General features: G+C 41.8%; 2 protein-coding genes across 7 annotated transcripts in view; one reads left to right on the top strand and one right to left on the bottom strand.

Annotated features, from left to right (window-relative positions):
• Positions 1-13,922, top strand: part of MMAB (metabolism of cobalamin associated B) — a 32,964-nt gene extending 19,042 nt beyond the window's left edge. For 3 of the 4 annotated variants that reach the window (XM_029620086.1, XM_029620082.1, XM_029620083.1), the window contains one exon: positions 7,617-10,694. In XM_029620086.1, coding sequence (XP_029475946.1) covers positions 7,617-7,626 — 10 coding nt within the window. In that variant the 3' untranslated portion in view covers positions 7,627-10,694. The other variant, XM_029620085.1, reaches the window with a different exon arrangement.
• Positions 172-27,944, bottom strand: LOC115100958 (aldehyde dehydrogenase family 3 member B1-like). Of its 3 annotated transcripts, none has more exons than XM_029620081.1 (11): positions 27,803-27,944; positions 26,351-26,505; positions 25,769-25,973; positions 23,483-23,593; positions 23,049-23,169; positions 14,626-14,711; positions 4,809-4,887; positions 3,518-3,904; positions 3,075-3,241; positions 2,547-2,646; positions 172-1,479 (listed from the first exon to the last, which is right to left on the bottom strand). In XM_029620081.1, exons 2-11 carry the CDS (start codon positions 26,401-26,403, stop codon positions 1,280-1,282), a joined length of 1,509 nt encoding a protein of 502 aa, XP_029475941.1. In that variant the 5' UTR covers positions 26,404-26,505; positions 27,803-27,944; the 3' UTR covers positions 172-1,279. The 3 variants fall into 3 exon arrangements, with proteins under 3 accessions (XP_029475941.1, XP_029475939.1, XP_029475940.1); XM_029620079.1 differs by lacking the exon at positions 27,803-27,944 and adding an exon at positions 27,407-27,776; XM_029620080.1 differs by lacking the exon at positions 27,803-27,944 and adding an exon at positions 27,227-27,379.

Genomic DNA, 27,944 nt, shown 5'->3' with positions numbered 1-27,944 from the left:
TATCACATCAATTAAAAGAAACCCAAAATCTTGCTTTTTGGGATTCCTTAGAAAACTCTTGCCCCCAACCCATCCAACTGAATATGCTGAGTGCATGCAGTCCACCCAGAGAGTTCCCCTTAGCCCATTAGTAACCTGCATGTTTAAAAGAGACGTGAATAAAGGCCCGGATTTCAGAGGAAGATTGTTTATTCTGTTCCATGAAGATAAGTCAATAGTTCAGATTCTGCTGTCTTTAAATCAAGTAAGACCTCCTGTCGAAGTAACAGGGAAGTTCGTGACCCTGGTTACCCTCTGCCCGGCCAAGTTTTGCTGCAAGGCTCTGGAGGAATGCAACACTGCAGAAGTCCATACAGAATGGGAGTTACTTAATCCTCTTCTCCAAAATGGCCCGAGAGGCATACATCACGTTTTTACTACCATTACTGCACATGGTCTGGGCTACAAGTACTTTTTTGGAGGTGGGAGGGGGAGTTACAGCAGAAGCGGGAATGGCATTCAGTTCAAGCATCAGCCTGCTGCTCTCAGCATCCATCCCCAGCCTTATGTGACCTTTTAAAGCTCCGTGGGCAGTCCCTCCCTACTACCTCTTGCCAACAAATACTCGTCGTCTTTTCAGTAACTTAGAGGCGCTTCAAGCTTACTTGAACAAAATTTTTTTTTTTTTTTTTAACATATGTTCTTGCTAAATGTACCGTCATCCCGAATCTAAGGCACTGTCCATGAAGGTGTTTCCTTTACAAAAAGGAAATGAGTGGCTTGCACAGTGCAAAGCTGAGGTAAATATTAAATTATATATAAATCAAATCATTTCTAAATTTAAAAAGTATATAAAGTTTTAAGGGGTAGAGGAAAAATTCAATTAAAGGAGTAAATGATTGCCTTCAACTAGCAGATGGCCTGCCTGTCTCTGTAGCCAGTAGCCCACTCACATAAGTCTGATAGGAAATTCCTAGCCACGATAAGAATGAGAATGGATCAATACCAAGATGAGACCCACAGACTTCCTATTAAGACACAGATATTAATCCATTGTAAGGAGCAAGACTACTCATGTTTTCCTCTAATAAAAGGTGCTGCTGCCTTAAATAGTAAAATCTTACTAGCAGACTCAATGAGTAGTGTCAAACAGCAACAACAAAAAAAATTATACGGGAAGCTGCTCTCAGCCAATCCAGCTTCAAGAAGGTCCCATTTTAAGCATTCGGCTGTGTTTTAAAATGTTACGGTGTAAAAATCAAATCCTCCCTTCCATGCCTCGGGTCAAGTTCCTGCTCTTCTATAAGATCTGGCACCACCTGTCGTTCTTGCGGGAAAGGGAGCTGACCCACAGCATGAGATTCAAGTGTTTGTCCAGGTAGGGTGGGTAGCGGAAGGAAGTGATGCATTCGGTCACGCTGTGTCGGAGCACATAAGCACGGCTCTGGGAAAAGGTGTCAAAACCATATCTGCCGCCATACACTCCTCCTCCTCGGTTTCCTGCAAGGGAGGGGGAAAAAAAAAAAAAAAAGACAGCAGCCTCCGATTTCCATGTACATGCAAGAACCAGATGTGAGGTTCTCTGTAAGCTGTGCATACACACAGAGAAAACACTGCATGCACAAGAAAAGGAAAACAGAATGTTTCACTGTGCACACATCTGTACACCACCTCTAAAACGTTGTGAGTGCATGATCTTGTGCTCACAGCCCCCCAAAAATTTAGAGGGAACCTTGGATGTAACTGACTTAAGGGAAAACGTACATTTCCAAGAGATATATAAAACCTGTTTTCAGAACTGCAAACCACAGCTGTCAGTTCCAGCCCACCTAAATCCATGAGGTTGAACTGCAAGCTAAAAAGGTGTGAAGTATTACCCTAGTGAGGCAGCCAGAGTTAGAAACCTTGCAGATAAATTACCTTGCCTTGGTGAAGTATGATGGCTACTCTCAGGGATGCATGGGAAAAAAGCAGCTCTAGACATTTCAAAAATTACAAAGAAACTGCCTATTTTTTACTTCTCTGCAGTTACTGTCAAGTGAAAGCTAGGAATGAAAGCAGTGAGCTCCTGCACGCTTAAGAAAAGGGATTAATTAGTAGACATAAGAGCCAGCACAATCTAAACCTTACAGATCTAAACATATCACCTAGAGGAAAGGCAGGATACAGAAAATACGACTGGCAAATACCTCCAAGGTATTAATACACAGGAGGCGGACCTCCTTCAACAGCTCTGGAGCTGGGGGGTGTCATGGGATGACTCAAGAGTAATCTAATGAAGGATTTCACCACAGAAAGGGTGGTGGATGCATGGAACAGCCTCCTAGTGCAGGTGCTGGAGACAAGGAGTGTATTTGAATTCAAGAAAACATGGGACCAGTACAGTGCATCTCTGCTAGGGATTGTACAGCTGGGCAGCTGCTCTGCATGGGCAGGCCTGATAGAAAAAACCCCATAAGGCTGATCATATTTCTACATTTATACCACCTGCAACTCAAAAGTTGTCATGCTCTCGAGACATTTTAAAATGCACTCAGAGGTCTCACTAGGAGACAAATTGTACTTACCAGATCCAGCCCAAGGGAGGCCCACATGCACGCTCTGCACTGCACTGTCATTTGAGCAGAAACTTCCACTGGACGTTCTAGAGATCAGCTCCGCAATTACCTGCAGAGGAAGAGGTGAAAATGTGCTGAGGAAACTGCCTACATGTGCACAGATGGTGCAAAACAGCAGCAACTGCATTGGGATCATGAAAAATAGAAATCTGCCCTTAAGCTCTTATCCTCTGGATAATTTGGGGGGATACCGATGTTGTGTGTCTTGGTGAAGTTCTGAAGCTTCCCACTATCAGTGCAGAATGCCTCTCCCAAGCTAACTGAAATGCTGCCAGTTCAACCAAAAAATATAAATAAAAGATAAGGTCAAGTAATATTCTGCCTATTGTATACCAGCTAAAACACATTATAAATGTGTAAAATGCAAAAACAATGCAATGCCAGATACGCTTTAAACAAAAAAAAAAAAAGGCTTCTTCAGGCCTTTCCATTGATCAACCCAGCTTGTTTGTAATCCAGGCAGCTTCTCTTAAGTACCTGGGAATTATCAGAGTAGACATAGGTTGCCCATGGCCGCTCTCTCTTGTTTATGAATTCAATTGCCTCTTCCAGGCCATGCACAGTCAAAACGGGAAGCACAGGTCCCAAAATGTCTTGCTGCATAATTGGATCCATTTCCTGTACATCGACTAGCACGGTGGGAGCTGTAGAAGAATAAGAGGGGGACTGCTGCAATGAATTAATTTCTCCAAAAAAACAGGCTTTAGAGATGTCGTCACCTCCTTATTTCCAATCCCCACCCCTGGCCCCATGCCATTAAAAAGACAACACCTAGGACCACCCATTGCAAACCCCAATTAGCAGTCATGTAGGTAGATAATTTATGTCCATCATTATCTCAATGCCAACCCTGAAAAGTAATGTAGAAATGGACAGCCCACTGGAGTAGGTATACAATTAGGGGGAAGATGCAAACGTGCCTATGTATTTATCACTTTCTTCGGTGTCACCTCCAAAAGCCACGTTTCCGCAGGTGAGAAGTTGCTTTACGTGTCTGTACTGTTCCACGTTTACCAGACGCCCAAAGTGTGCCGATTTCTGAGGATCCTTGCCATAGAATTCTTGCACGGACGAATGAAGCGCTTGCATCAGCTTGTCACGCCTGTCGCCATGACAGAGGACATAGTCTGGGGCCAGGGAGCTCTGACCTGCGTTGGTGAAGCGGGCCAGGGCGATTCTCCTGGCTGCCACGGGGACATCGCAGTCTTTGTCTACATAGCAAGGGTTCTTGCCCCCTACTACGAGAGAGACTGGCGTCAGGTACTTGCATGCTGACTGCATGATCAGCTTTGCAGTGATACTGTCACCTGAAGGCACAAGGAAATGCAGGTGTGAATCGGGGAGGGAGTTCTGCTCAGTCAAGTCAGTCCTAGGTAAGTAAAAGCAGCAATTCCTCTCACCATTATGGGTTCAAATCTTATTCTCTTACTGATTCTCTACACTTACTTCCTTTCACTCTTATTTGTGCTCTTCACCTCATGGGCACATCCTCTTGCTCCACATCTGTGGAATCATTTAAACGCCTCCTATCCATCCTAAGAACTATATTGGAGCTACTTGAGACACTTATTCAAAGTAAGATTTTAAACCAGTGTCTCCTTAAAAAGCTCCAGGCAGGGTGAGGACCAGCATTAAAACCAAAAAACATAAGTCATCTGTATACATTACAGCAATAACAAATATTAAGTAATTGCAAAGTAAAAACGAATGGCAGCATAAGAATCCAGTCTCCCAGATATTTAAATTGAATTTAACACAAAAGTAAAGTTTTTCTCCTTTCTGCATTTTTTAATCTCGCTCAATACAGCCAAATCCACCTTCAGCTCCCACACTCAGGTAAACCAACATATGAACAGCACAGCTGCAGTTGGGAAGTTATGCAAGGACTGCGCCAACCACTTACTTGCTAGGGAAAGAAAAATAATTTGGCAAAATCAAAACTAGAATTAAAGTAAAAAATTGAAACTAAAGCAGCATTGGAAAATTATAGCCATTTACTGCACGAGAAAGGGAAAAAAACCAAAAAACGAAGATGGAATCACATTTTCTGCCCCAGAAATTAAGTCTTGAACTGCATATGTCTGTCTTAGAGCAGACAAGCATCAACGTGTACATCAGCTCCAATTTCCAAGCTGAACGCTGGTTAAAAAAAAACAAACAAAAAAAAAAGCAGAGCAAAGACGCTGAGCTAATCCAGACACATCTACTGACCTGTGAAGAATATATGGTCAAACTTGCTCTCTAGTATGTCTGTGAGATCAATTTCTCCTCCAATCAAATGATAGCACTCCTATTAAAAAGAAAAAATTATATATAACACGAGAGAGGCAGAAGTCCGTAACACAGAAAAATATAATTTGTTTTCCCAGAGCATGGGTTCTTCTGTTGAGAAGGAAAAGTTGATTTATGTTGCTTTCCCTCAACCCACATTGCTGCTAGGTATTATGGGGAAGAACGGGAATATTTCTATTTGTATTTCTACCCTGCAGCTGCCATGTTTGGAAGCCACATTCCAAGCAGCGCTCTAAAAGTGACGATCTGCCCTTCCCTTCCTTCCGCTCTTCTAGCCCAAACCTTACTTGCAAGTCTTGTTCAAACTTGCAAAAATTCAGGTTATTCCAATTTTATGGGAAATGAACAGAAAATCTGCAGAACTTTAAAATATAAATATATTTAAAGTCACATAAATATATATACTGCAGAACTGCCTTTACCCAGCTCAGGTATCCTCCACATCTAGTCCAGTCTTGTTCAAATCTCATATTCAAAAGGCACCTCCAATTTGACCAATAAGTTACAGTTCATCCTTTATGCCGAAATATCCTCCTTCCCCCCCCCCCCCCCCCACCCAAAAAAAAAAAATCCAAGTTCAGCACAGCCCAAGGAAATAAAAGGAACATCCCACCTGGAGTTTTAAATTCCATCCTCTAGTTAATGGAGCCCACTCTGAACTCCAAAGAGGCACGAGGCAGGGGTGCCCCCATCCCCACTTTTACTTACTACCCTGGAGCCACTATTAAATCGAATTAGGAGAAGTGATAATAGCAGGGGGATATCAATGGGACGGGAGGAGGTGACAATTTAAGCTGCCAGCATTCACGGACGATATCTTGGTGCATATCAGTGGCCTGGAAGTATCTTGGGCAGCATTACCAGAGGAATTTACTGTCTATGGGGAAAGTGGCAGGATTAAAACTGAATTTAGGAAAATCTAGGGTCCTATTAACTCAAGCAGAACTTCAGGATTGGCTTGGGGAAGAGGATTCTTTGCAGTATTGAGGCTACAGCTGCATCAGGAACCCAATAAGTTACAAGGAATAAATTATAAAGAAATGTGGCATTGTATTGGAAATCAGCTAAAAAATAAAAGATGGCCGTTCCGATTTCACTGGCTGGAAGAGCAGCACTTTATCAGATAAAGATTCTTCCACAATGGTTGTACTTGATGCAGTTGGCCCCAATCTACCAGACATGGAAAGTCTACTGGCATAGAAAAGCAAATTATTTGGCGAGATTTAAAACCACGTATAGCGTTAACTAAATTGACAAGACTTAAGATACAAGGGGGATTGGGTCTAGCTGATACTAGGATGCATAATGTTGCTCGCAACTTAAGACATGTTGAGGATTGGACTATGGATACTAATTATTATGCAGTACACACCGAAGTAGACCTTGCACTCTCAATTATGACCATCAATACAAGTGCAAGAATAAAGTAAGATCCTGGGAAAGTTTTTCAAATTGGTTATTTATTTAATATTTTCATTGCAGCTACTCCTTATTTTAGATACAGTCCTTAGATGGAATCCCCCAACACGGTCCCGTGTTTCGCCACCCGGCTGCCTCGGGGGGGAATAATTTAAGCAAATATCTGAAAACACAAGCATACACAATACCCAGGATCTGAATTAATACCTCACAGACTATTGACATAAGGTGCATAGTTTCATAAACAATTAATGTACAGATTCTCAAAGAACATACCTGTATCAAACTGACATGGATTCTGATCGGAGTGCACCTACGGCGTCTTACCACAATGTTTAAAAGCGCTCCCTTTGAGCGCGAAAATCACCTCAATAGTTTGCCAGCTGTGATGTCCAATGAACGCCGGCCTGAAGTGCCGACGTCATTGTCCTTATATGGAGTCTGCAACTGGGTATACCCCGCTGACGTGATGATGCGTAAAACTAAAGCGTGATGACATATGAACTAATGGGGAATTGTAATGACGTCGGCACTTCAGGCAGGCGTTCATTGGACATCACAGCTGGCAAACTATTGAGGTCATTGTCGCGCTCAAAGGGAGCGCTTTTAAACGTTGTGGCAAGACGCCGTAGGTGCACTCCGATCAGAATCCATGTCAGTTTGATACAGGTATGTTCTTTGAGAATCTGTACATTAATTGTTTATGAAACTATGCACCTTATGTCAATAGTCTGTGAGGTATTAATTCAGATCCTGGGTATTGTGTATGCTTGTGTTTTCAGATATTTGCTTAAATTATTCCCCCCCCCCGAGGCAGCTGGGTGGCGAAACACGGGACCGTGTTGGGGGATTCCATCTAAGGACTGTATCTAAAATAAGGAGTAGCCGCAATGAAAATATTAAATAACCAATTTGAAAAACTTTCCCAGGATCTTACTTTATTCTTGCACTTGTATTGATAGTCATAATTGAGAGTGCAAGGTCTACTTCGGTGTGTATTGGATCAATTTCCCTTTGGAGAAGTACTTCAAATGGGTACCGAAACAGACGACTTGACGTTCAGCTACACCGATGAGGCATTCAATGCAGTTATAACCGACACCCCATTTTTTGAAGAATCTGCAACGTTTACTCCCGCTGTATCCTGGACTGACGTCATCAACCTCCAGAAACGTATAACTCGAGCTGAATTCCCAGAGGCCTCAGAGTTAAAAAAGAACCTCGTTTACATGCGGAGAACAAGGACTTTGACAAGATGGATACAAATATTGAACAAATGTTCATTTGATCTTATTGTTCTTATTATAGAAACATCTAAAGCTTTGATCACTCCTCTTAAAGAAGAACTGGCCGGACAGTTGGAAGCCATAAAGATTAATGCCCCCATTGACAAGTTTGACCAACAATTGGCAGAATTTAAGGACAACTTAACCAAATTCACCAGTGATTTAAAAAATCTAAAGCATAAAAAATTTTTGAGACGCGAATACGACTATAAACAGGGCTACGTATACATATGGCAATCCACAAAACGCACCAACAAACGTCGGGTGGCGTTTGCCCAGTCATCCTCAGACGACAGCTCCGGCGAGGAACAAGGATCAACAAAAATTGCTACCCGAGAAACTCACATGGGAGCTACGAGAGGAACTTCATCCACATCATCTTCTTCATCGGCCTTGTCTTTTTTAGAACCTGCATCCATACTACGCAATACGAGGAACCCAAGAACAAGAGGACAACAGACTTTCCAACAATCGCAGAGAATTACACGGTCCACGCGACAGACTCAAGATCCGTGGCAATGACTGACAAACAAATTATCTTTAATTTATCATCCAGGACACTTACTACCATAGAACTAAAGACACTTAGTAAAGGTTTATCCTATGTTCCCACTGTTATACCAGATGAATTCGATATACAAGTACATCTTTATCGTTTTATTAGAGCTTTAAAAATTAAAGCTTTCTTTAGAGATTCCCTGCCATTTCAAGATCGTTCTTTAGTATACCCCCGGTCCAAATGGATTCCACCAGGCCCTTATGATCCATGTTTGACGGTATTTGAATCGTTAGTGAGATCAGAGTTATCAGAAGTTATGCAGCATAGACCGTATGTGCACTTTAACCTAAGTCAGTCAGAGAGCAAGGCTCTTAAAACTTTATCGCAAGATAGCAGTATCGTCATTAAACCAGCGGACGAGGGAGGGGGGATTGTTCTTATGAATAGTGAAGATTATGATTCTGAATGTTGGCGTCAACTTAATGACATACAATTCTATAGACCACTGACAGATGATCCTACTGAAGAATTAAAGGAATATATTAAACAACTAGTACAAGAGGCAATGGATGCTCAGTATATTACTTCTCGCGAATCACAATTTTTGTCACCACAAATCCTACTATTCCAGCTTTTTACATAGTCCCAAAAATCCATAAATCGCTGGTTAAGCCACCAGGACGCCCCATAGTATCAGGCATAGGTTCTATTTTAGAACCACTATCAAAATTTGTGGACACATTTTTACAACCCTTTGTCTCACTTAGTCAATCCTATGTTAGAGACTCTACGCAGTTAATTACTTATTTAGATAACTGAGTCCCCACATGGACCGTGCTATCTAGTGACGCTTGATATAATATCATTATACACGAATATACTGCAAGCAGAGGCACTCATGGTGATTGAACAGGTTTTGGATACTCGTCCAACCCCCATTAGGGTACCCACATCTTTTCTGATTCAGCTAGCGAGTTTAGCACTGACATGTAACTATTTTCAGTTTCAGACACAATTCTTTCAACAAATTAAGGGAACAGCTATGGGGGCCACAATGGCCCCCAGTTTAGCTTGTCTTTACGTTGCAGCCTTTGAAGAACACCACATATATAAATCAGAATGGTGGCCCTTGATTTTTAAATGGTGGCGTTATATAGATGATGTTCTGCTTATCTGGATTGGAACAGATGCACAGTTTTTTGGTTTTCTTGATTGGCTCAACCAGTGCAACCCCAATTTGCAATTTAACCATTACATACACCATAGTCAGGTTGATTTTTTGGACATTACAGTAATGTATCAAAATCAGAAATTCACTACTTCGCTATTTCGTAAATCCACAGATAGAAACACCCTTCTAGCTTTTGACAGCTTCCACCCACACCACTTAAAAACTAACATTCCTACTGGACAATTCCTCAGACTTCGACGGTTGTGCTCTTCCACAACGGAGTACATTACACAAGCCCAAAATATGATAGTGCGGTTTCAAGAAAGAGGATACCCTTACAAAATATTAAAGAGAGCTTACAAGCGAGCACTCTATGTTAGAGATTTTTTGTTTTTAAAATCGACACACCAACAAGACCCCACGGTAAATTGTATATTACCTTTTTCCACATCTAGCAAAACGATTTCTGCACTTATACGGAAACATTGGGCAGCATTAGCTTTAGACAAATTTTTCAGATCATTAAGATTTATGTACCGCAGGGGTAGAAACTTGAGAGACATACTAGTCCATACAGTAGGACATCCAGCCGATATGACATATGAGGGTGGACATAGACCCTGTGGCCGATGCTCAGTTTGTCAACATACCAATACACTCACTCAATTTGCACATCCACACTCTGGCTGTCTATATAAGTTAAGTGGCACCTCGGACTGTAATACGAGGGGGGTAGTATACGTCATCACCTGCCCTTGTCAATTACTATATGTGGGCAAGACACAACGAAGCATAAAAACTTGCATTATTGAACATAGATCAAGTATCAATATTAGCAAGGAGAATGCTCCATTAGTCTCTCACTGGATAGAAAAATCCCATACAACAGCTGATTTACAATTTTTTGTTCTTGAGGTCGTTTTGCCCCCAGCAAGAGGAGGAGACTATTCCCTCATTCTCTTACGGCATGAACAAAGATGGATATTCCGACTTAATACAATTATTCCACACGGTCTCAACAGTGAGATTGAGTGGAACCATTTCCTTTAGTCATTTGCCGAACGGACTCGCCTGTACAGTATTACAATTCCCCATTAGTTCATATGTCATCACACTTTAGTTTTACGCGTCATCACGTCAGCGGGGTATACCCAGTTACAGACTCCATATAAGGACAATGACGTCGGCACTTCAGGCCGGCGTTCATTGGACATCACAGCTGGCAAACTATTGAGGTGATTTTCGCGCTCAAAGGGAGCGCTTTTAAACGTGGCAAGACGCCGTAGGTGCACTCCGATCAGAATCCATGTCAGTTTGATACAGGTATGTTCTTTGAGAATCTGTATATTAATTGTTTATGAAACTATGCACCTTATGTCAATAGTCTGTGAGGTATTAATTCAGATCCTGGGTATTGTGTATGCTTGTGTTTTCAGATATTTGCTTAAATTATTCCCCCCCGAGGCAGCCGGGTGGCGAAACACGGGACCGTGTTGGGGGATTCCATCTAAGGACTGTATCTAAAATAAGGAGTAGCCGCAATGAAAATATTAAATAAATAACCAATTTGAAAAACTTTCCCAGGATCTTACTTTATTCTTGCACTTGTATTGATGGTACTAATTATTATGCTCCATTTATCATAGAAAATTTTAAAGTTAAACCATTAGAATTACGGTATGTTTTACATAAAACAAAGTGTTCTGCCACTACATCTCCAGAGTAGTGTGCTCATAGACCCTCTCTTAAAAGCATGGAAATGGTTTTGCAAAAAGGTAGGAGTGCAACCTCAGGTTTCTCATTATTTGCCTATTTTGGGCAATGATTTCAGCCCTGGCATACAGAATGAAATATTTAGGAATAGGCAAACCAAGGGTATTCAATACTGTAGCCTACATAGTAGAAGAAAAGAATCAACTACATTCATTTCAGTCCCTTCAAGAAGAATTTGATCTAAATCCTAAGCAATTTTTTGCTTACTTACAAATTAGACATTATGTTAGTTCTTCATCTTTACCTGAGACTCCATAACCCGGTTTGGGAACTCCTCTTGGATTTTCTAGACTTAGAGGATTTGAGTAGTTACACAGTTTCTTTCTGGTATAAGAATTATGAAAATTTGGTAGAAGATTATAACCCCAAAGAACTGTTTAGGATAGTTAAATCTCTTACAAATTCCTCTGCAGGTGCGCTCTATGTCCCCTCGTGATTTCAATTGCACTGATTTTCTGAAGCACTTTGTTGGCAAAATTTCTACTCTTGCGGCTTCATTCTCCTCTGTCCCTGACTGGCTCCCTTCAGACATTATATTTTCCGAACCTACATGGAGTAACTTTGAATTTGTATCTTCTCTAGAACTAGGGCAGATCATTTCTAAGTTAAATCCAGCCAGAATCTCTTTGAATCCTTGCAACAGTGTGATGCTGAAGGGGATCAAAGACACTATTTACCATGTCTATGTGTCTTAGTTAATCACCATCTGAGGGCTCACTTCCTGCATCCCTTAAAGCAGTAGTCAAGCCTCATTTGAAAGAACAATTTAGACCCTGTAAATCTCAACAATTTCAGGCCCATTTTTCTTTCCCTTTCTTGGCAAAACTCATTGAAAGTAGTGTTCTTAACGGATTGACTGAGTCCTATCAAATTCTGGATCCCCACTAGTTTGGATTCAGAACCTCTAAGTGCTGAATTGCTAGTTTTGTCTCTTATAGACTATTTAGAAGAGGCCTTGACTCAGACCACAGTTACATCTTGGAGTCGCTAGATATCACCGTGGAATTTGACACTGTTGACCATGCTATCCTATTATATCGCCTTCGTGACTGTGGCATTTCCGGAACCGTGGTACAGTGGTTGACTTTGTTCATGACTCACAGAGTTCAGCGTGTCGAATTTAACAAGTCCTCTCAATGGACTGAAGTCACCACAGAACTGCCCCAAGGTTCAGCATTATCAGCCATGCTATTTAACATGTACCGTTCACCTTTGTGCAACTTTTAGCTGGGCTGTGTGATGGATACAAATTGTATGCAGACAATATCCAGTTTTATGTTCGTCCTTCATGGACTGAAACAGTTGATCTAGTAAACCTGTGTGTATCCACCATCAAGCAATGGCTATTTTTCAATAAACTGTCACTAAACCTTTCAAAAACTCAATGCTTGTTAATTTATTGCTCTGTGTCAAAATTTCCTCATGATTGTATTCTGATTGACAATACCTCATTTTAACAGATCTCTTGTATATGCAATCTGGGTGTTTTCTTTGACCTTGCCTTATCTTTTCATCGATTTGTTAAAAACAGAATTAGGGCAGGATTTTCAAAATGCATGTGCTTTGTGGCCTTTAGCATCTGCTAGAGAAAGCAGACTTTCCATCAGTGGCACAGGCCTCCATACTACCATTAGACTACTGCAGTTCCACACTCCTTTGTCTCCCTGAGATAATGTTTCGACCTCTTCAATTATTGTTAAATGCCACTGCGCGACTTATTACCGGTACTAACTGCGAGCATATCATCAGCATGCCAATGCTCGCTGAATTATTACACTGGCTTCCAATTGCGGAATGCATTAAGTAAGATCGCAACTATCACATTCAACTTCTTTCCTCAGATGCTTCACCTTGGAGCATCGCTCTTTTACAGCTATTGTCCATTCCATCAGCTTCGTTCCGCACAACGAAGCCTGTTAGATGTGCCCTCACCTTTGCATGCCAGACTGAGTGATACCAGAGACTGTGCTCTCTCTGTGGCTGCCTCCGTCATTTGGAAATCTCTCCCTGAAGCTCTATGCATAGCAGTCAGTGCCAAGACTGAAGATCCTGCTAAAAATATGGCTATTCAGGCAAGCGTTTTATAAAGTCCACGGAAAGTTCCTGTATTTTCCATGATTTGTTAAATACACACAAATCAAAATTATTTCTATGATTGTTATTTTTATGTACATCATCCAGAATATGGGCTATTAATAAATTCAAATAAAAGAGAATTGGGGACGAAACTGACATTTTGCTGGATGTTTCACACGAGCTCAGCATCATCTGTTAAGGTTAATCTTAAGGAAACCCAATTCAAATTTCTACAAAGATTCTACATCTCATCCATGACTAATAGGTTGGGCATTACAGATTTGGGGCATTGTAAGGAATGCGGAGAGGTGGAAAGCACCCTGAGTCATCAGTTTTGGATATGTCCTCCTCTCCACAGATTCGGAGCACTGTTAAAGGATACCTTTATAGAGTGAGTGGTTTAACATTCCTGTTAGAGGTAAATATATTTTTATGGGACTAAGAGAGGTAATCACCTTTTGTAATAAATATGTTAAATGGTGGTGCAGACTGACGATATTGTTAGTGAAGAAATGCATCTTGCAGAAATGGTTATCCATGGATCCACCAACCTTGACACAATTAAGGAATATTGGGCATCAAATGGGCATATTAGATAAATATATTGAAAAAAAAGAATGGTTTAGGAAAAAGCGAGATTTTGTGAAGAGGTGGGAAGTATATTTAAGTTTTGTCCCCTTATGCAAGGGGTTTGATTATAAATGACTTGGCAACATGATTGTCTCATTATGAAACAAACTGATGGTGGAAATAGCACTAATTTGTTATTGTAATAGCTCAGGATAGGGGGAGGGGAAAGGGGGTTCATGAATTGACAAAAAATGTATTTCTCATCGTGCTGATTCACCTGATGGTTTGAAGAAACCCACTCCATCAGGTTTAAATTGTATCTGCTATTTGTGTTTAAGATTTGAAATGCAATCACATTTTTTTTTAAATGTCATCTGTGTGTGATCTCTACGTTTTTACAATTCAGCCTGCCCATACTGAATCAGGGGTCCAAGCACTGCGCAGAATGTGCAGTCAGCGGCTGGAAAGATGCGGAGATGCTCTGGATTTAAGACCTGGTAGCAGAATAGGGTCCAAAGAGAGGCAGGCACAGATCATGATGGCAAACAGTTGTAGCCATCAAAAAGGACTTGAAGGATCTGTTAGTCTTCCACCAATGGAAGTCAAAAGGCATGCAGTGGAGCAGCTCTGTAGTAGGGTTAGAGCAGCAGACTAAGGACCAGGGAAGCCAGGGATGAAATGCCACTTTTCTCATTGAGGTGTCTTGTGATCTTGGGCAAGTCACTTCACCTTCCATCGCCTTAGACACAAATAGATTTTAAGCCCACTGTGGAAAGGAAATACCTACTTGTTACTGAAAAGATTTTAAAAAATGGTCTTCTGTTTCGCTACTGCATTGCAGAACACCAGTTTCACAAAGAATGGATTTTCGTAAACATTTCATCCCACCCCACCAGGAAAAGCGCAATACATAGCTTCCCCACAGTTGATTTTGGTACTCACATTATCTAGGTAATTAGGAAGAAGTTTCTGTAACAGCTCAGAAGCGCTGGAACTTATCGCCGACAGCTTTAGTATGACACAGTTACCTTTAAGAAACAAAAAAACCCAGCACATTCTTAGCAATAAAGCAAGGGGCTGAACACAGGAACTCTGGAAACAAGTGGTGTGCTGCATGCACCTTTGTATGGCAATGATAAGAATGGTTTTCAGTTTCTCACGTATATCCTGCCACAATAAAAAAAAAACCCCACACATTTGCTTCTAAACTTAAAAATGTTGTGTATTTCACAGTCTGGTACTTAGTTCTTCAACATGGGAACAGAGGGGGCTGCTGGGTGGGAACTAAATAGGCAATCTTGCACACTCCTCTAACCAATGTGGGGTACAGAGGAAGATAACGACAAATACTGTCCTAAATAAAGGAGCAATCTCTTACAAATGGCCACAAACTACAAAATTGCTATGTTGGGTCAGATCAAGGTGCATCGAGCCCAGCATCCTGTCTCAGACAGTGGCCAATCCAGGTCACTAATGTGAGTGTTTGTAGCCCCTGCTGTGGGCATGACTTGTGATAAGAGTGGTGAAGAGGCAGTGAAACTTTTTGACATGTCACACAAGAAGTCATTGTCTCCTAATTTTTTTTTTTTTTTATTTTTGATCATAAGTAGCTTTATAATCACTAATAAGTATTCAGTAGCATGTATGCTTCAGTTTTGTGCTTTGCTTTTGCTAGAGAGATGCTGCAGAAGGGAGATGTTAGAAATTGTTTAAGTTAAAAAGTTAAGGTAGCAAAATGTGGGTGGAATTACACAGGACTCATTACTAAATACCAAATCACATGAATGAGAGTCAATTTTTATTTACAAAATATCACGTAAAAAATACACCAACAAATTATCTCATACACGCAACACTCAAACATTAAAAACATCCTATCACCAATAAAAATGAACCAATAATCAAATACATCATAAGTCACGCAGTTTTGTGCAATATTCAACATGTAATAAATGGTTAATGCTGCTCCAACAAATGGTTCTCCCAAATGTTTTTTTTACATAATTTCCACACTCAAAAAGTTCAGAGTAGTTAAATCACAAGCGGATTGTGATAAATTGCAGGAAGACTTTGTGAGACTGGAAAATTGGGCATCCAAATGGCAGATGAAATTTAATTTATTTATTTATTTATTTAAAGTTTCTTTTATACCGATGACCGTTTACACATCGCATCGGTTTACAGTTAAAAAGGTTTACAGTTAAAAAGGTTTACAGTTAAAAAGGAACAAATGGGCAGAACCCTTACATATAACATTAATGTGGATAAGTGCAAGGTGACGCATATAGGGAAAAATAACCCATGCTATAAGAACATAAGAAATTGCCATCCTGGATCAGACCAAGGGTCCATCAAGCCCAGCATCCTGTTTCCAACAGAGGCCAAACCAGGCCACAAGAACCTGCAATTACCCAAACACTAAGAAGATCCCATGCTACTGATGCAATTAATAGCAGTGGCTATTCCCTAAGTAAAATTGATTAATAGTCATTAATGGACTTCTCCTCCAAGAACTTATCCAAACCTTTTTTGAACTCAGCTACACTAACTGCACTAACCACATCCTCTGGCAACAAATTCCAGAGCTTTATTGTGCGTTGAGTGAAAAAGAATTTTCTCCAATTAGTCTTAAATGTGCTACTTACTAACTTCATGGAATGCCCCTAGTCCTTCCATTATTCGAAAGTGTAAATAACAGAATCACATCTACTCATTCAAGACCTCTCATGATCTTAAAGACCTCTATCATATCCCCCCTCAGCCATCTGTTCTCCAAGCTGAACAGCCCTAACCTCTTCAGCCTTTCCTCATAGGGGAGCTGTTCCATCCCCTTTATTATTTTGGTTGCCCTTCTCTGTACCATCTCCATCGCAACTATCTCTTTGAGATGCGGCGACCAGAATTGTACACAGTATTCCAGGTGCAGTCTCACCATGGAGCGATATAGAGGCATTATGACATTTTCCGTTTTATTAACCATTCCCTTCCTAACAATTCCTGACATTCTGTTTGCTCTGACTGCTGCAGCACACTGAGCCAATGATTTTAAAGTATTATCCACTATGATGCCTAGACCTTTTTCCTGAGTGGTAGGCTAAAGAGGTTACGACTGTTCAGCTTGGAGAAGAGATGGCTGAGGGGGGATATGATAGAGGTGTTTAAAATCATGAGAGGTCTAGAACAGGTAAATGTGAATCGGTTATTTAGTCTTTCGGATAATAGAAAGACTAGGGGGCACTCCATGAAGTTAGCATGTGGCACATTTAAAACTAATCTGAGAAAGTTTTTTCACTCAACGCACAATTAAGCTCTGGAATTTGTTGCCAGGGGATGTGATTAGTGTAGTTGGGTTTAAAAAAAGGATTGGAGAAGTTCTTGGAGAAGTCCATTACCCTCTGTGCTCAACCTCTGCCCCCTATGATGTTGATTTTCAAAAGCGCTTTATGTGCAACAAAGGCAGTAGCCAAGGGACATAACTAGGGTATAGGGGTGGATGTGAATACCTTCCAGGAGTGAGCGGTGGAGGATAAAATATTAATGACTAACCAGGGAGCAGGTGTAACTTTGCGCATGTATGTCCACATGCATACCTAGTGAACCCACAAATTTTCAAAAGCAGACTTATGCGCATAAATCCGCTTTGAAATTCCAGGCTAAGTACCACCTGCAGACTTTAGCCCTAGTTATAAAAATTACCCTCTTAAAGTCTATTATAATTTCAGTCTCCACTGCCCACTTCAGGAAGGTGTTTCTTGCATCCACCACTGTACCCTAAAAAAAATATTTCCCAGCTTTGCTTTCGAGCCTACCCCCTCAGAGCCTCAAAACTAGAGCTTCCCTTCCACTGACAAAAGGGCTCATCTTCTGTGCATCATCAATACCTTTCAGGTGTTTGAACTGTCTTCCACAGCTCCCCTCCTCTAGGGCTTATGTATTTAGATCCTTAAGTCTCATCTTGGACCTTGTGGAAATAGACCCCATGGTAGCCCTTCTCTCAAACGTCTAAATGTGTTCTTCCGGAGGTACAGCCTCCGCAAAATTGCAGGTGAAGTTTAACTGTATGACAAATTAATCATTTTCTACTAGCAATGCCTCTCCCTATGCATCCTACCATCCCTCTAGCTCTGGCCACTGCTTTTGTCCTTGAAATTGGATATAAAATTACTTTAAGGTCCTGCTTTGTGGACATCAATATCGCATCCATTCTTCACCCCAGTTATATATCAGTTCCTAAGATGTCTGCACTTCAAATGCATAAAACTACATTTTAGCACTGAAACTGCCAAGTAGCCAACCACTTTCTTAGATCATTTCTTATACTTTCTGTATTCCCTCAAGTGTGTCCACTACCGCAGATAGGAAAATTGGTTCTTACCTGCTCCTGGTAAGAGCAGACTCCTGGGTTTTGCCTCCCTGCCAGCAGATGGAGACAAAGTTTCATTGACACTATACATAACCCAGTGTGCCACCTGCAGTCCCTCAGTATTGACCTGTACCCAAGCCAAGATGACAGCAACCACCATAAATTTCTAAGCAAACTCTCTTCACTCCAATGACCCAGAAGAAAGTGAAGTTGCCCAAAAAGACAATGGAAAACTTGTTTCCAAAATTTAACATAGCAATCAGCATTGAAAACCTCCCAACAACTCAACATTATATACAAAGAATCAATACAAATGGCGGACTGTCCCCCATCCCCCCCCCCAAATAAATGGACGGGTCTTTGGATAAGAACATAAGAACATAAGAAAATGCCATACTGGGTCAGACCAAGGGTCCATCAAGCCCAGCATCCTGTTTCCAACAGTGGCCAATCCAGGCCATAAGAACCTGGCAAGTACCCAAAAACTAAGTCTATTCCATGTAACCATTGCTAATGGCAGTGGCTATTCTCTAAGTGAACTTAATAGCAGGTAATGGACTTCTCCTCCAAGAACTTATCCAATCCTTTTTTAAACACAGCTATACTAACTGCACGAACCACATTCTCTGGATTGATCTGAGGTACCAAAGGAACAAAAATTAGCATGTATAAAAACCAATTTTCCTTTCCCTGTACATACCCAGATCAGTCCAGACTCCTGGGATGTATCTAAGCTCCCCTGAACTCAGATGGAACCTGGAGAGTTCCATTCGAACACTCTCAAAGCAGCATATGGAAGCTGGAGTTCAGATATCCAAACAATAGTGCCTAGCAAAAGTGTGCAGCGACTTCCCAGTAGCCGCCCAGCAAATTTCATGCTGAGACGCCTGTTGCAACTCAGCCCACCAAGTTGCCTGAGCATGCGTCAAGTATGCCCCTAAACCACCGGCAGCAGTCTCCCTTCAGAAATCTAAGTTGACTATCACTTCCTTCAGCCACCACACAATTGTAGCCTTACTTCCTTACAATTGTAGCCTTACTTCCCTTCTTTGGACCACTATTGACCTTTAGATACCTCAATGCATGCTTCCCATCTAAAAGCTTAAGTTCCTCTCCACATGAAGCATAGAGGAATCCAAATCCGGAAAAACTGGAAACCCCAGTGTTTGTCTAAGATGGAACAGAGACTACCTCAGGCAGAAAAGAAGGCACCATGCATAAAGATACCCCCCCCCCCCCCCCATATCTGACATCTGTAGGAAGGGATCTTGACACAATAGCACCTGGAGCTTCTAAATTCTCCTGGCTGAACAGTCACCAAGAACAAACACTTTAAGAGTCAAGTCCTTAACCGTAGCTCTTTTTAATTGGTTTAAACTGAGCCTCACACAATTCTCTAAGGACTAGATTCAGATTCCAAGAATGACAAATGTTCCACACCTGAGGACGCAAGTTCTTAGCTCCCCGAATGAGCTGTATTACAACTGGATGTGCAGACAAAGGATATCCTTGCACCTTACCCTGGAGACAACCTAATGTCGCTTCCTGGATTCTTACAGAGTTAAAGGCCAGTCCCATGATCAGAACCTCTATAGAAAAGCCAAAGTATGGTGAATAGGTTGAGACTGCACTCCGTCACAGTAGACCAGGACGAAGATCCTCCAAATTTGCACATGTCAAAAGATGTAGAAGGTTGCCTAGTCTGCAATAAGGTGGAAATAACTGCTTTGGAATATCCCCTCCATCTCAGTCTTCTCTCAGAAGCAAAGCCATGAGACAGAAGTGAGCCACCTGACCCAAAAATACTGGGCCCCGATGGAAAAGCATCGACTGATGTCCAACAGAGGCCCATCTATGGCCATGTTGATCAGATCTGGAAAGCATGGTCAATTGTGGCCACTCTGGTGCTACCAGGATCACACTGCTCAGATGTTTCTTTATCCGCCTTAATTCCTTGTCCAGAGGCTATGGAGGGAAGACAAAAGAATCCCTCAAGTCCATGGCAGCTCCAGAGCTCAGATTCCTTCTGTACTGTATTCTGTTTAGTGGCTGTAAAACCGCAATGCCTTGGAGTTCTTTGGTCTTCCATGAATGAGGCACTTTGCTTCTGACAATTCCCATTTCCCAGGTTCTAACTTCCTCTGAATGAGAAAATCTACCCGAACGTTGTTCACTCCGGTGAGAGATACTGCCAGCTGCTCTGCCCACAGAATTAACTCCCGGGGCCTCTCAAGCCACTGCCAGATTCTTGGTTCTGCCTTGACAGCTGATGTAGGTCACTGTTGTTGCATTGTCCGATAGTATCAAAATTGGATAGCCACATAACCTTGGCAGACAGCAAGCAATGCGAAATGTACCGCTCTACTCTAACAGTCTGATAGACCATGAGGTCTCCTATTTTGACCACTGGCCCTGTGCTCACTGATCTTGCCACACCGCCCTCCATCTGGAGAGGCTTGCACTGGTGATTACTATTACCCAGTTTGGAACCTCCAGTTCCATTTCATGCTCAAGACTGGTGCAAGTAAGCCACCATGAAAGACCGACTCTGGCTTCCCCCTCTAATGGAAGAGGGAGATGAAACTCCTCCTTGGTGCAAGTGCTCTGCATCTTCGTGGGACAGGGAACCATCAGCGATAGTTGAGGAGGGGGATTCCCCGCCGACACTGCTAGGGAATTGAAAACGGCTGCAGTCATCCGCAAGGCTCACTACTGGCATGGCCATGTTTGATGCAGACCCCCCCCCCCCCCGAATGCCATGCTGTTTTTGCCACACACACACACACGCTGTTCCTCTCCACACCACCACCTCAATGGCAAACGGGAACAGTTCCTCAGCACCACAGAGCCAACACCCAGTCTCCTCCACAGGCAGAGAAGCTGCTGGAAAACCTCATCACTAAGTTCCCTGAGCTGGTAAGGTAGCTCCCCCATTGGAACCCAAATCCAGCACAGACTCCTCCAACTATTTTTTTTTTTTTTTTTTTTTTTTTTTAACACAGAACAAATAAAGATACATAGAAACCAATATTTTCCTTTGGTGCAGAGGTTCCAGAAGCGCAGGCCATATGAAAAGAGCCAGACCACTGGCTATATCAGTCTCCTTTCACCAAACTAAGTGACCCAGCCCAGGATAAACATAAAAGGGATATTTCCCTGCTCCACTGGGCTTGCAGTGTAAAACTGCCGGCAGGTTCCACCATTGTCTCATGAGGTATGTGGACCACCAGATGTCCACCCCACGGACCTCAGGACTGATCTGAAGGGTCACCAACACCCCTATTCATCCACCTCAACCCAGGGGAGATGGCCCCCACAACCCCCTGGGAGAATCCAGAAATGTTAATTTTTTTTTTCTCTCTCCAGACCGCAGGTTTTACACCATCTACTGGAGATGGAGAAATACTGAGAGACTGCAGGTGGCACACTGGGTTATGTACAGTGTCAGTGAAACTCAGTGTCTCCATCTGCTGGCAGGGAGGCAAAACTCAGGAGTCTGGACTAATCTGGTTACATACAGAGAACTGTGTGTCATCTGCAAAAGATGAAACTTTTCTTTCCAGCTCCTCCGCAATATCACTCAAAAGATATTGAACGCGACTGGCCCCAGGAACAATTCCTGAGATACTCCACTCAACTTTTTTTCCTTCAAAAGTGAAGTCTATTTTACCACCATGCTCCATCCTCTCAACCAGTTTCTAATCCACTCCACCCTTGGACTGCTTTATTTAGGGATCTATGTGGGGCAGTTTTAGCACTTTTGGAGATCATAAATCCATTCTTCAGGGTGGACATCTGAAGACACCTCATACATAGTGAAAGTCAGACATCATTACTGGCCAATTCTTATACTGGTTCAATAGACATCAACTAGCCAGAAATCCAGTTTTGAAAAGAGAAAAAAGGTGCAGCATAGTAATAGTTAAAAGTAGTAATAGTTAAACAGAAAAAATAGATCTACACCTCTTTTTTTTTTTTAAACTCCAGCTGGACCTATATAAAACTGAAAGTTTGTGGGGCCATTTTCTTTTTATTTTAAACAAAAAATATCTAGTACCATCCAGAACCAACATAACTGCTTGAATTCTACCCCATGAGTGAGCAAAATGGAAACACAGAGTGACTTCATACAGATTAGAATTTTTCTTCCTATTGCATTAGCAACAACAAAAAAAAAGCATGGCCCGTCCTAAAATATCTTATTTAACTTACTTTAACCTTCAAACAAACCAACAGAGATGAGACAGCAAGTACACCCAACTGTGAAAAACCTGCGTCCTCCTTTCATAAGATTACTGCAAACCTTGAAATTTTGGAAATGGCTGGAGAGACTGAGCCCTGCAGTCTCAACATGTAAGACCCACATTGGATTCATCTACAAATTTTTGTTTTTAAGATTGTTTTATGCCCTTTTAGGTGTGTGTGTGTTCATATTTCTGCTTATGTAAGCAAGCCTCTTTGGGTAATCTTCTGTTTAGAAATGTAGTATAAGCTAAGTTAAATAAATAAAACAGCAGGTAACGGAAGAGGAGACTGAGCTGATACTCCACCGTGGGGAAAGGATGTTAATCTAGCCACGATTGTAAAGCATTTTGAGAATTTAGCCAACAGATGTTGCTTGCCTGCCTCAAGGCCAAACTGCCTACAAATATTTGCATCAAGTAGCTGTAAAGTGAATACAATTTTTTTTTTAATATGTACTTAAAAATCATAACATGGGCTGTTCAAGAACAGAGAGGTTGATTCTCCCACCCCCCCAACACACTAAAAAAAAAATAGGAAAAGTTGGCAAACTGTAGCAATTTTATACCAGTGAGCTTGCAAACCAGCTGGCGCACCACAAAGCAGGTACTGGAACAGGACCTCATAGTACATGAGCAGAATTGTGAAATAAAGCGGTGAAGCGCTACCAAAATTTTTAAAAGAGAGAGCTATTGAGCATTTTAAATTTAATATTACTGTCTAGGACAGGTAAACTATGCTTATTTCTAAGGCTTCCTACCTGCTGCAATAGCTCCAATCAAGGGGATGAGACAAAGCTGGAAGGGGAATGTCCAGCCACCTATGATCAGCACCACGCCCATCGGTTCACGCTGGACAAAGCAATCATCAAATATAGAAGTCTAGTGCAAAGAAAATACATCTGCATTAACCATACCTAACAGCTCTGCAATATACACGAGGACTGAAAAACACAATTCAGCTATTAAAATAAATAGGGCTTGCACCTCTTCAGATGCTACCACTAACTCTGAAAGCATAGACCATGCCAAATGAAAGACAGAACCACCAGGAATAAGACTAAAGGGTGAAAAACTATAGCAAAAATCATGCCCTTGGCATCTTGAGAGATGGTTTAGGAGGCTCTCTTCTAAATGCTTCGTGCACAGGGCCTTTAATGTGTTTGCTTTAATGCAGATTCCTAAAAAATCTTACTATGCTCTTCTTGATGTATTCAGGCTGCATCCATTTCTCAAGGTTACTTATAGCATAACAGGCTTCATTCTTTACAGTGGTGATCTCTGATAATAGAGTTTCAAACCTAGGCTAGAGACAAAATTCACAATAGTACAAAAGATTATAAAGCAAGTACTCCACTCCAGCTTTCTTACGGAAATCTTATATTTACCATAGATACTAAAATTAAAGTGATTTATATTCTAAATTTAAATTTTTTAATCCAGTTCATCTTCTAAAACATTTGCTGCCATGTTTGTGCCTGCCTAGATAATGGTCTAAGAACCTTTGTCTCAGATACAATATCTCAGAAGGAAAATACATTTAAAAGTAATTTACAATGGAAACAGATAGTAAAGAACTAATGACAGGTTATGGCTTCATCTTTCTTCTGCATGGTAGCAATAGATCGATCGATAGATATCAGACATTACATTATAGTTGAGTGTAAACACTGTGTGGAAGGCTTAAAACACCAAACATTACAAGATGAAGATACTTTTAATAAAAGTATATTCTGTATAATATTACAAGCAATACAATTAGTTGTCACAGCACTGCCTTGCAACACACTTCACTGGAATGCTTGTGCCCTTTTCAGAGAATTAATTGTTCAGAAGGATAAAATACATTGCCTTATCTTTTTATCCCAGTTACTGGGGCTCTCTTTCTCCAGAGCACCTAGCTGGAATTTTTTTTTTTTTTTTTCATTTTTGCTACTATAAATAAATCAGAAAAAAAGAGTACATAGAAAATACTGCAGTGTGACAACTATGTTGGAAATAGAAATTAAAATTTATGGGAAAGTACTGTTTGCCATACTAGGCAAGCTTTAATTTTACTCTGTATTATTGATTTTAATAAAAAAAAAAATCCATCCACCATGGGGCTAGCCTGGTGGCTCAGGGTCTGCCATGCATTTGATTCTATATCTCAGCTTCTGCTTCCCGAAGTGGCCAAGGATGCTGTCAAGGAAGCGTTCCCAGCCCCGTGGGAGAGTCAAAAGATATCAATAGAATACACCACTAATTCAGCGATCTAAACTGTATATCTAAACGATCATGAGCTGAACCTCAATCGCTGATGTAAAATGCTGATTCAATTTTAAGGTGAATTATAATATGCTTATCTACACCTACATTGTGTGGAATACTGTATACTTATTGATTTAAATTATACTGTAATAAAAATTATATTAATGGAGTTGGAGGAAAGTTTCATATATCATGTAGGTGTCCCCGTGGGAGAGAGCCATTTCTCAATGGCATTGCCTAGCGCCCGGTCTTAGGGTCCACGTTAGCTGGGCTGAGTTTGGGGGGGGGGGGGGGGGAGAAACAGGGAAAACACTTGGATGGTTGCAAGTGGTACTGTATCCAGTGGAGCCCAGTTCCAACTGAGCAGGAAGCTCAACGAATGGAGATTAGACCGAAAACCCTGGGACACAATCAGGTCGATACAGTAAAGTGTACTCCGTCGGAGCGCACTGTCAGCCTGCTCTGGACGCGTGTTTTCCCTTACCCCTTATTCAGTAAGGGGAGGAAAACACGCGGCCCACCCGCGGCACCTAATAGCGCCCTCAACATGCAAATGCATGTTGATGGCCCTATTAGGTATGCGCGCGGGATCCAGTAAGTAAAATGTGCAGCCAAGCCGCACATTTTACTCTAAGAAATTAGCGCCGACCCAAAGGTCGGCGCTAATTTCTTCCGGCGCCAGGAAAGTGCACAGAAAAGCAGTAAAAACTGCTTTTCTGTGCACCCTCCGACTTAATATCATGGCGATATTAAGTCGGAGGTCCCCAAAAGTAAAAAAAAACAAAAATAAAAATTTGAATTCGGCCCACGGCTGTCGGCCGAAAACCGGACGCTCAATTTTGCCGGCGTCCGGTTTCCGAGCCCGTGGCTGTCAGCGGGCTCGAGAACCGACGCCGGCAAAATTGAGCGGCTGTCAAACCCGCTGACAGCCGCCGCTCCAGGCCAAAAGGAGGGGCTAGGGACGCGCTAGTGTCCCTAGCGCCTCCTTTTCCTCGTTTGCACCGCGTCGCCTCATTTAAATACTGGATCGCTCGCACCGGCGAGGGGCCGGTGCGCGCGCCGGGAGAGCGGGCGTTCGTCCGCTCTCCCGCGGTTTTACAGTATCGATCCGAATGTGTTTTGGAACAACCCAGACTCCTTATAAGTTACAAAGATTCATCTATCTCAAAGTAGAAGTGAAAAAGAACTTTAAAAAAAAAAAGGGGGAGACATTTGCCCTGTCTGTACATACCTTGTGCAAATCATTCTCCAAGGCCTCTACAAATAGACTTTCATCATTTTCAAGCATCTGAACAATAGCCTCTAACTGGGCAATTCGAAATTTGAAAGGCTTGGGTTTTCCTGCCAAGAACACCCCTTGAGCTCTCTTAAGGATTTCATCACAAATAGAAGAGTTGGAAGGTTTCCTTGGGGTATTGCTTTCACCAGACACAGTTCTGGGGGGAAAGGAAAATGCATTTGGGGAAAAAAAAAAAGTCTGAAAAACATCTGGTAACAGTGGCACACTCAAAAGCCTGAAAATGCTATATTTTAATCCTAAAAAAAGTTACAGAAACAGAGACTAAGATGAGCAAGGACAGAAACTGATTTCAGGGTTCTTATAATATTCCAGGAAGCTATGTTCATGTTTCATGTAACTGCTTCTTAAAATTAAAAAGACATACACAAGTTATTCTCATTGAAGAACTGAAATGTTATTAAATATTTTGGAAATGATCTGATACTCTGTTTATAAGTAGTGACATGATTCAGGCTGGATGCTTTTTTGCTATAGAAAGTCTATTGAAAAAGAAAAGCAGTTGAGAAGTTTTACCTCCTGAGAGCTCTGAGCCAGCGAGCAGCCGGAGAAGTCGAGGATAGGTCCATTGCTCACCCTTATTACAATTTTAGTAGTTTATAAGTGTGAAAAAATAAACTAGTCTTGGATAAGAAGCCACTTTTGATCCACATACTCAGCTGTATACCTACCTGGAAGAGAAAGCAAAAGCAGTTCAAGAGAGAACACAAGGAGAATCTGGGCAAGACCAACACCACTCAAAATACTGCATGAAAACTTAGATGGGATTCTGTGGTACGGGAGTAACCGTCTGTGGACTTTTTCGTTTGCATTAGCTAATTTGAATGAGTAGTTGCATTTTATAACAATTAAATGGAGAAAATTTACACTAAGTGAATTAGTATAGCTTGAAAAAAACTGGCTGGGAAGCTATGAAAATAGAAGTTGCAACAAAAAAAAAAATCAAAAACCATAAAACCTCACACTTTCAACAGCTTGGACCGCCTCCCTACCAGAAGAGACGTCTTAGGCAGAGTTAACATCTCACCCCAGATCGACCGAACAGTCTGATCCAGGTCCGATTTTGCACCTTTGCATGGATGGATTTCTGATTTATTTTTTTTAGAACATTAGAGAAAAATTTCAGGGCTACAAATCCGTGCATGCAATGGGGCAAAACTAGGCCTGGCTCAGCCTGTTCAGTTGACCTGGGGGTAAGGTAGCGGCGCAACCCTAACCCCCAGGGCACAGCTGCATTATAAGGTATCTTGCTATCTTTCTCAACTAACTTTGGTCTTATCCAACACATTAACATCGCAGCCAAGTCAGTTTCCCCACTCCTACCGAAACCAGGTTATAGAATCTGTCATTTCATTTTGTGCATTTTTTTAGTTGTAGCAAGAAAATACTTGCCCTAGGCTAGACGTCCATTAGTATCGCGGAATTAATTTGACCACCATAGATTAAACAACTTTAAAAATAAGTCCTCTACCTAACTGCACACATGTCATAAATTCACAGCAGCTTAATTATAAGTTAGAAGGCTGCACCCCCTCTCACAAGGAGAAACTGGCGAACCCATCATTTCCTCACCGTTTCATTAAAATCCACACCTTTTACCAACCTCTACCAGAATTTATAATAACTAGGAAGGGGGGGGGGGGGGGGGGGACTCTAAACAAAACTTTTTTTTTATAATTATTTTACTACGTTCTGGGGCAGGGTTTGCCCATAACAAGAGAAGACTAATCCTTTCCGGAGCGTCCAAAGTCACAGAGTTTGCCAGAGAAGCCAGATCGCTAGAAGCAAAATAAATAAAGCAATGACGAGCAAAGCGCAAAAGAGAGTGCCCGAAGCCCGCTTTAATCAAACTCCCAACCCTGGACCGCTAGCGCGAGCCCCCTCCACCCCTGGCGCGCGGCTTCTCTCATCTAACGCTCAGGGGACAACGCGCCGTGACGTCACAGATAAAACCTGCCCAGCGCCCACCTATTGGATCCCGAATCTTCGGGAAAGGGACGCAGGGCTCATGTGCACGTGCGTCGGCGCCGTTGGGGTCCGACCGCGCGCATTAGCGGGAGTTTTGGGGCGTGACAAAATACCATTCTTTGTATCGCGCTTTTCAGCTATA

Source organism: Rhinatrema bivittatum, chromosome 11, assembly GCF_901001135.1.
Source record: "Rhinatrema bivittatum chromosome 11, aRhiBiv1.1, whole genome shotgun sequence".
In the NCBI taxonomy this organism is placed as follows: domain Eukaryota; kingdom Metazoa; phylum Chordata; class Amphibia; order Gymnophiona; family Rhinatrematidae; genus Rhinatrema; species Rhinatrema bivittatum.
The sequence above is the reverse complement of the archived record's forward strand: the minus strand, read 5'-3'. Positions and strand labels throughout refer to the sequence as shown.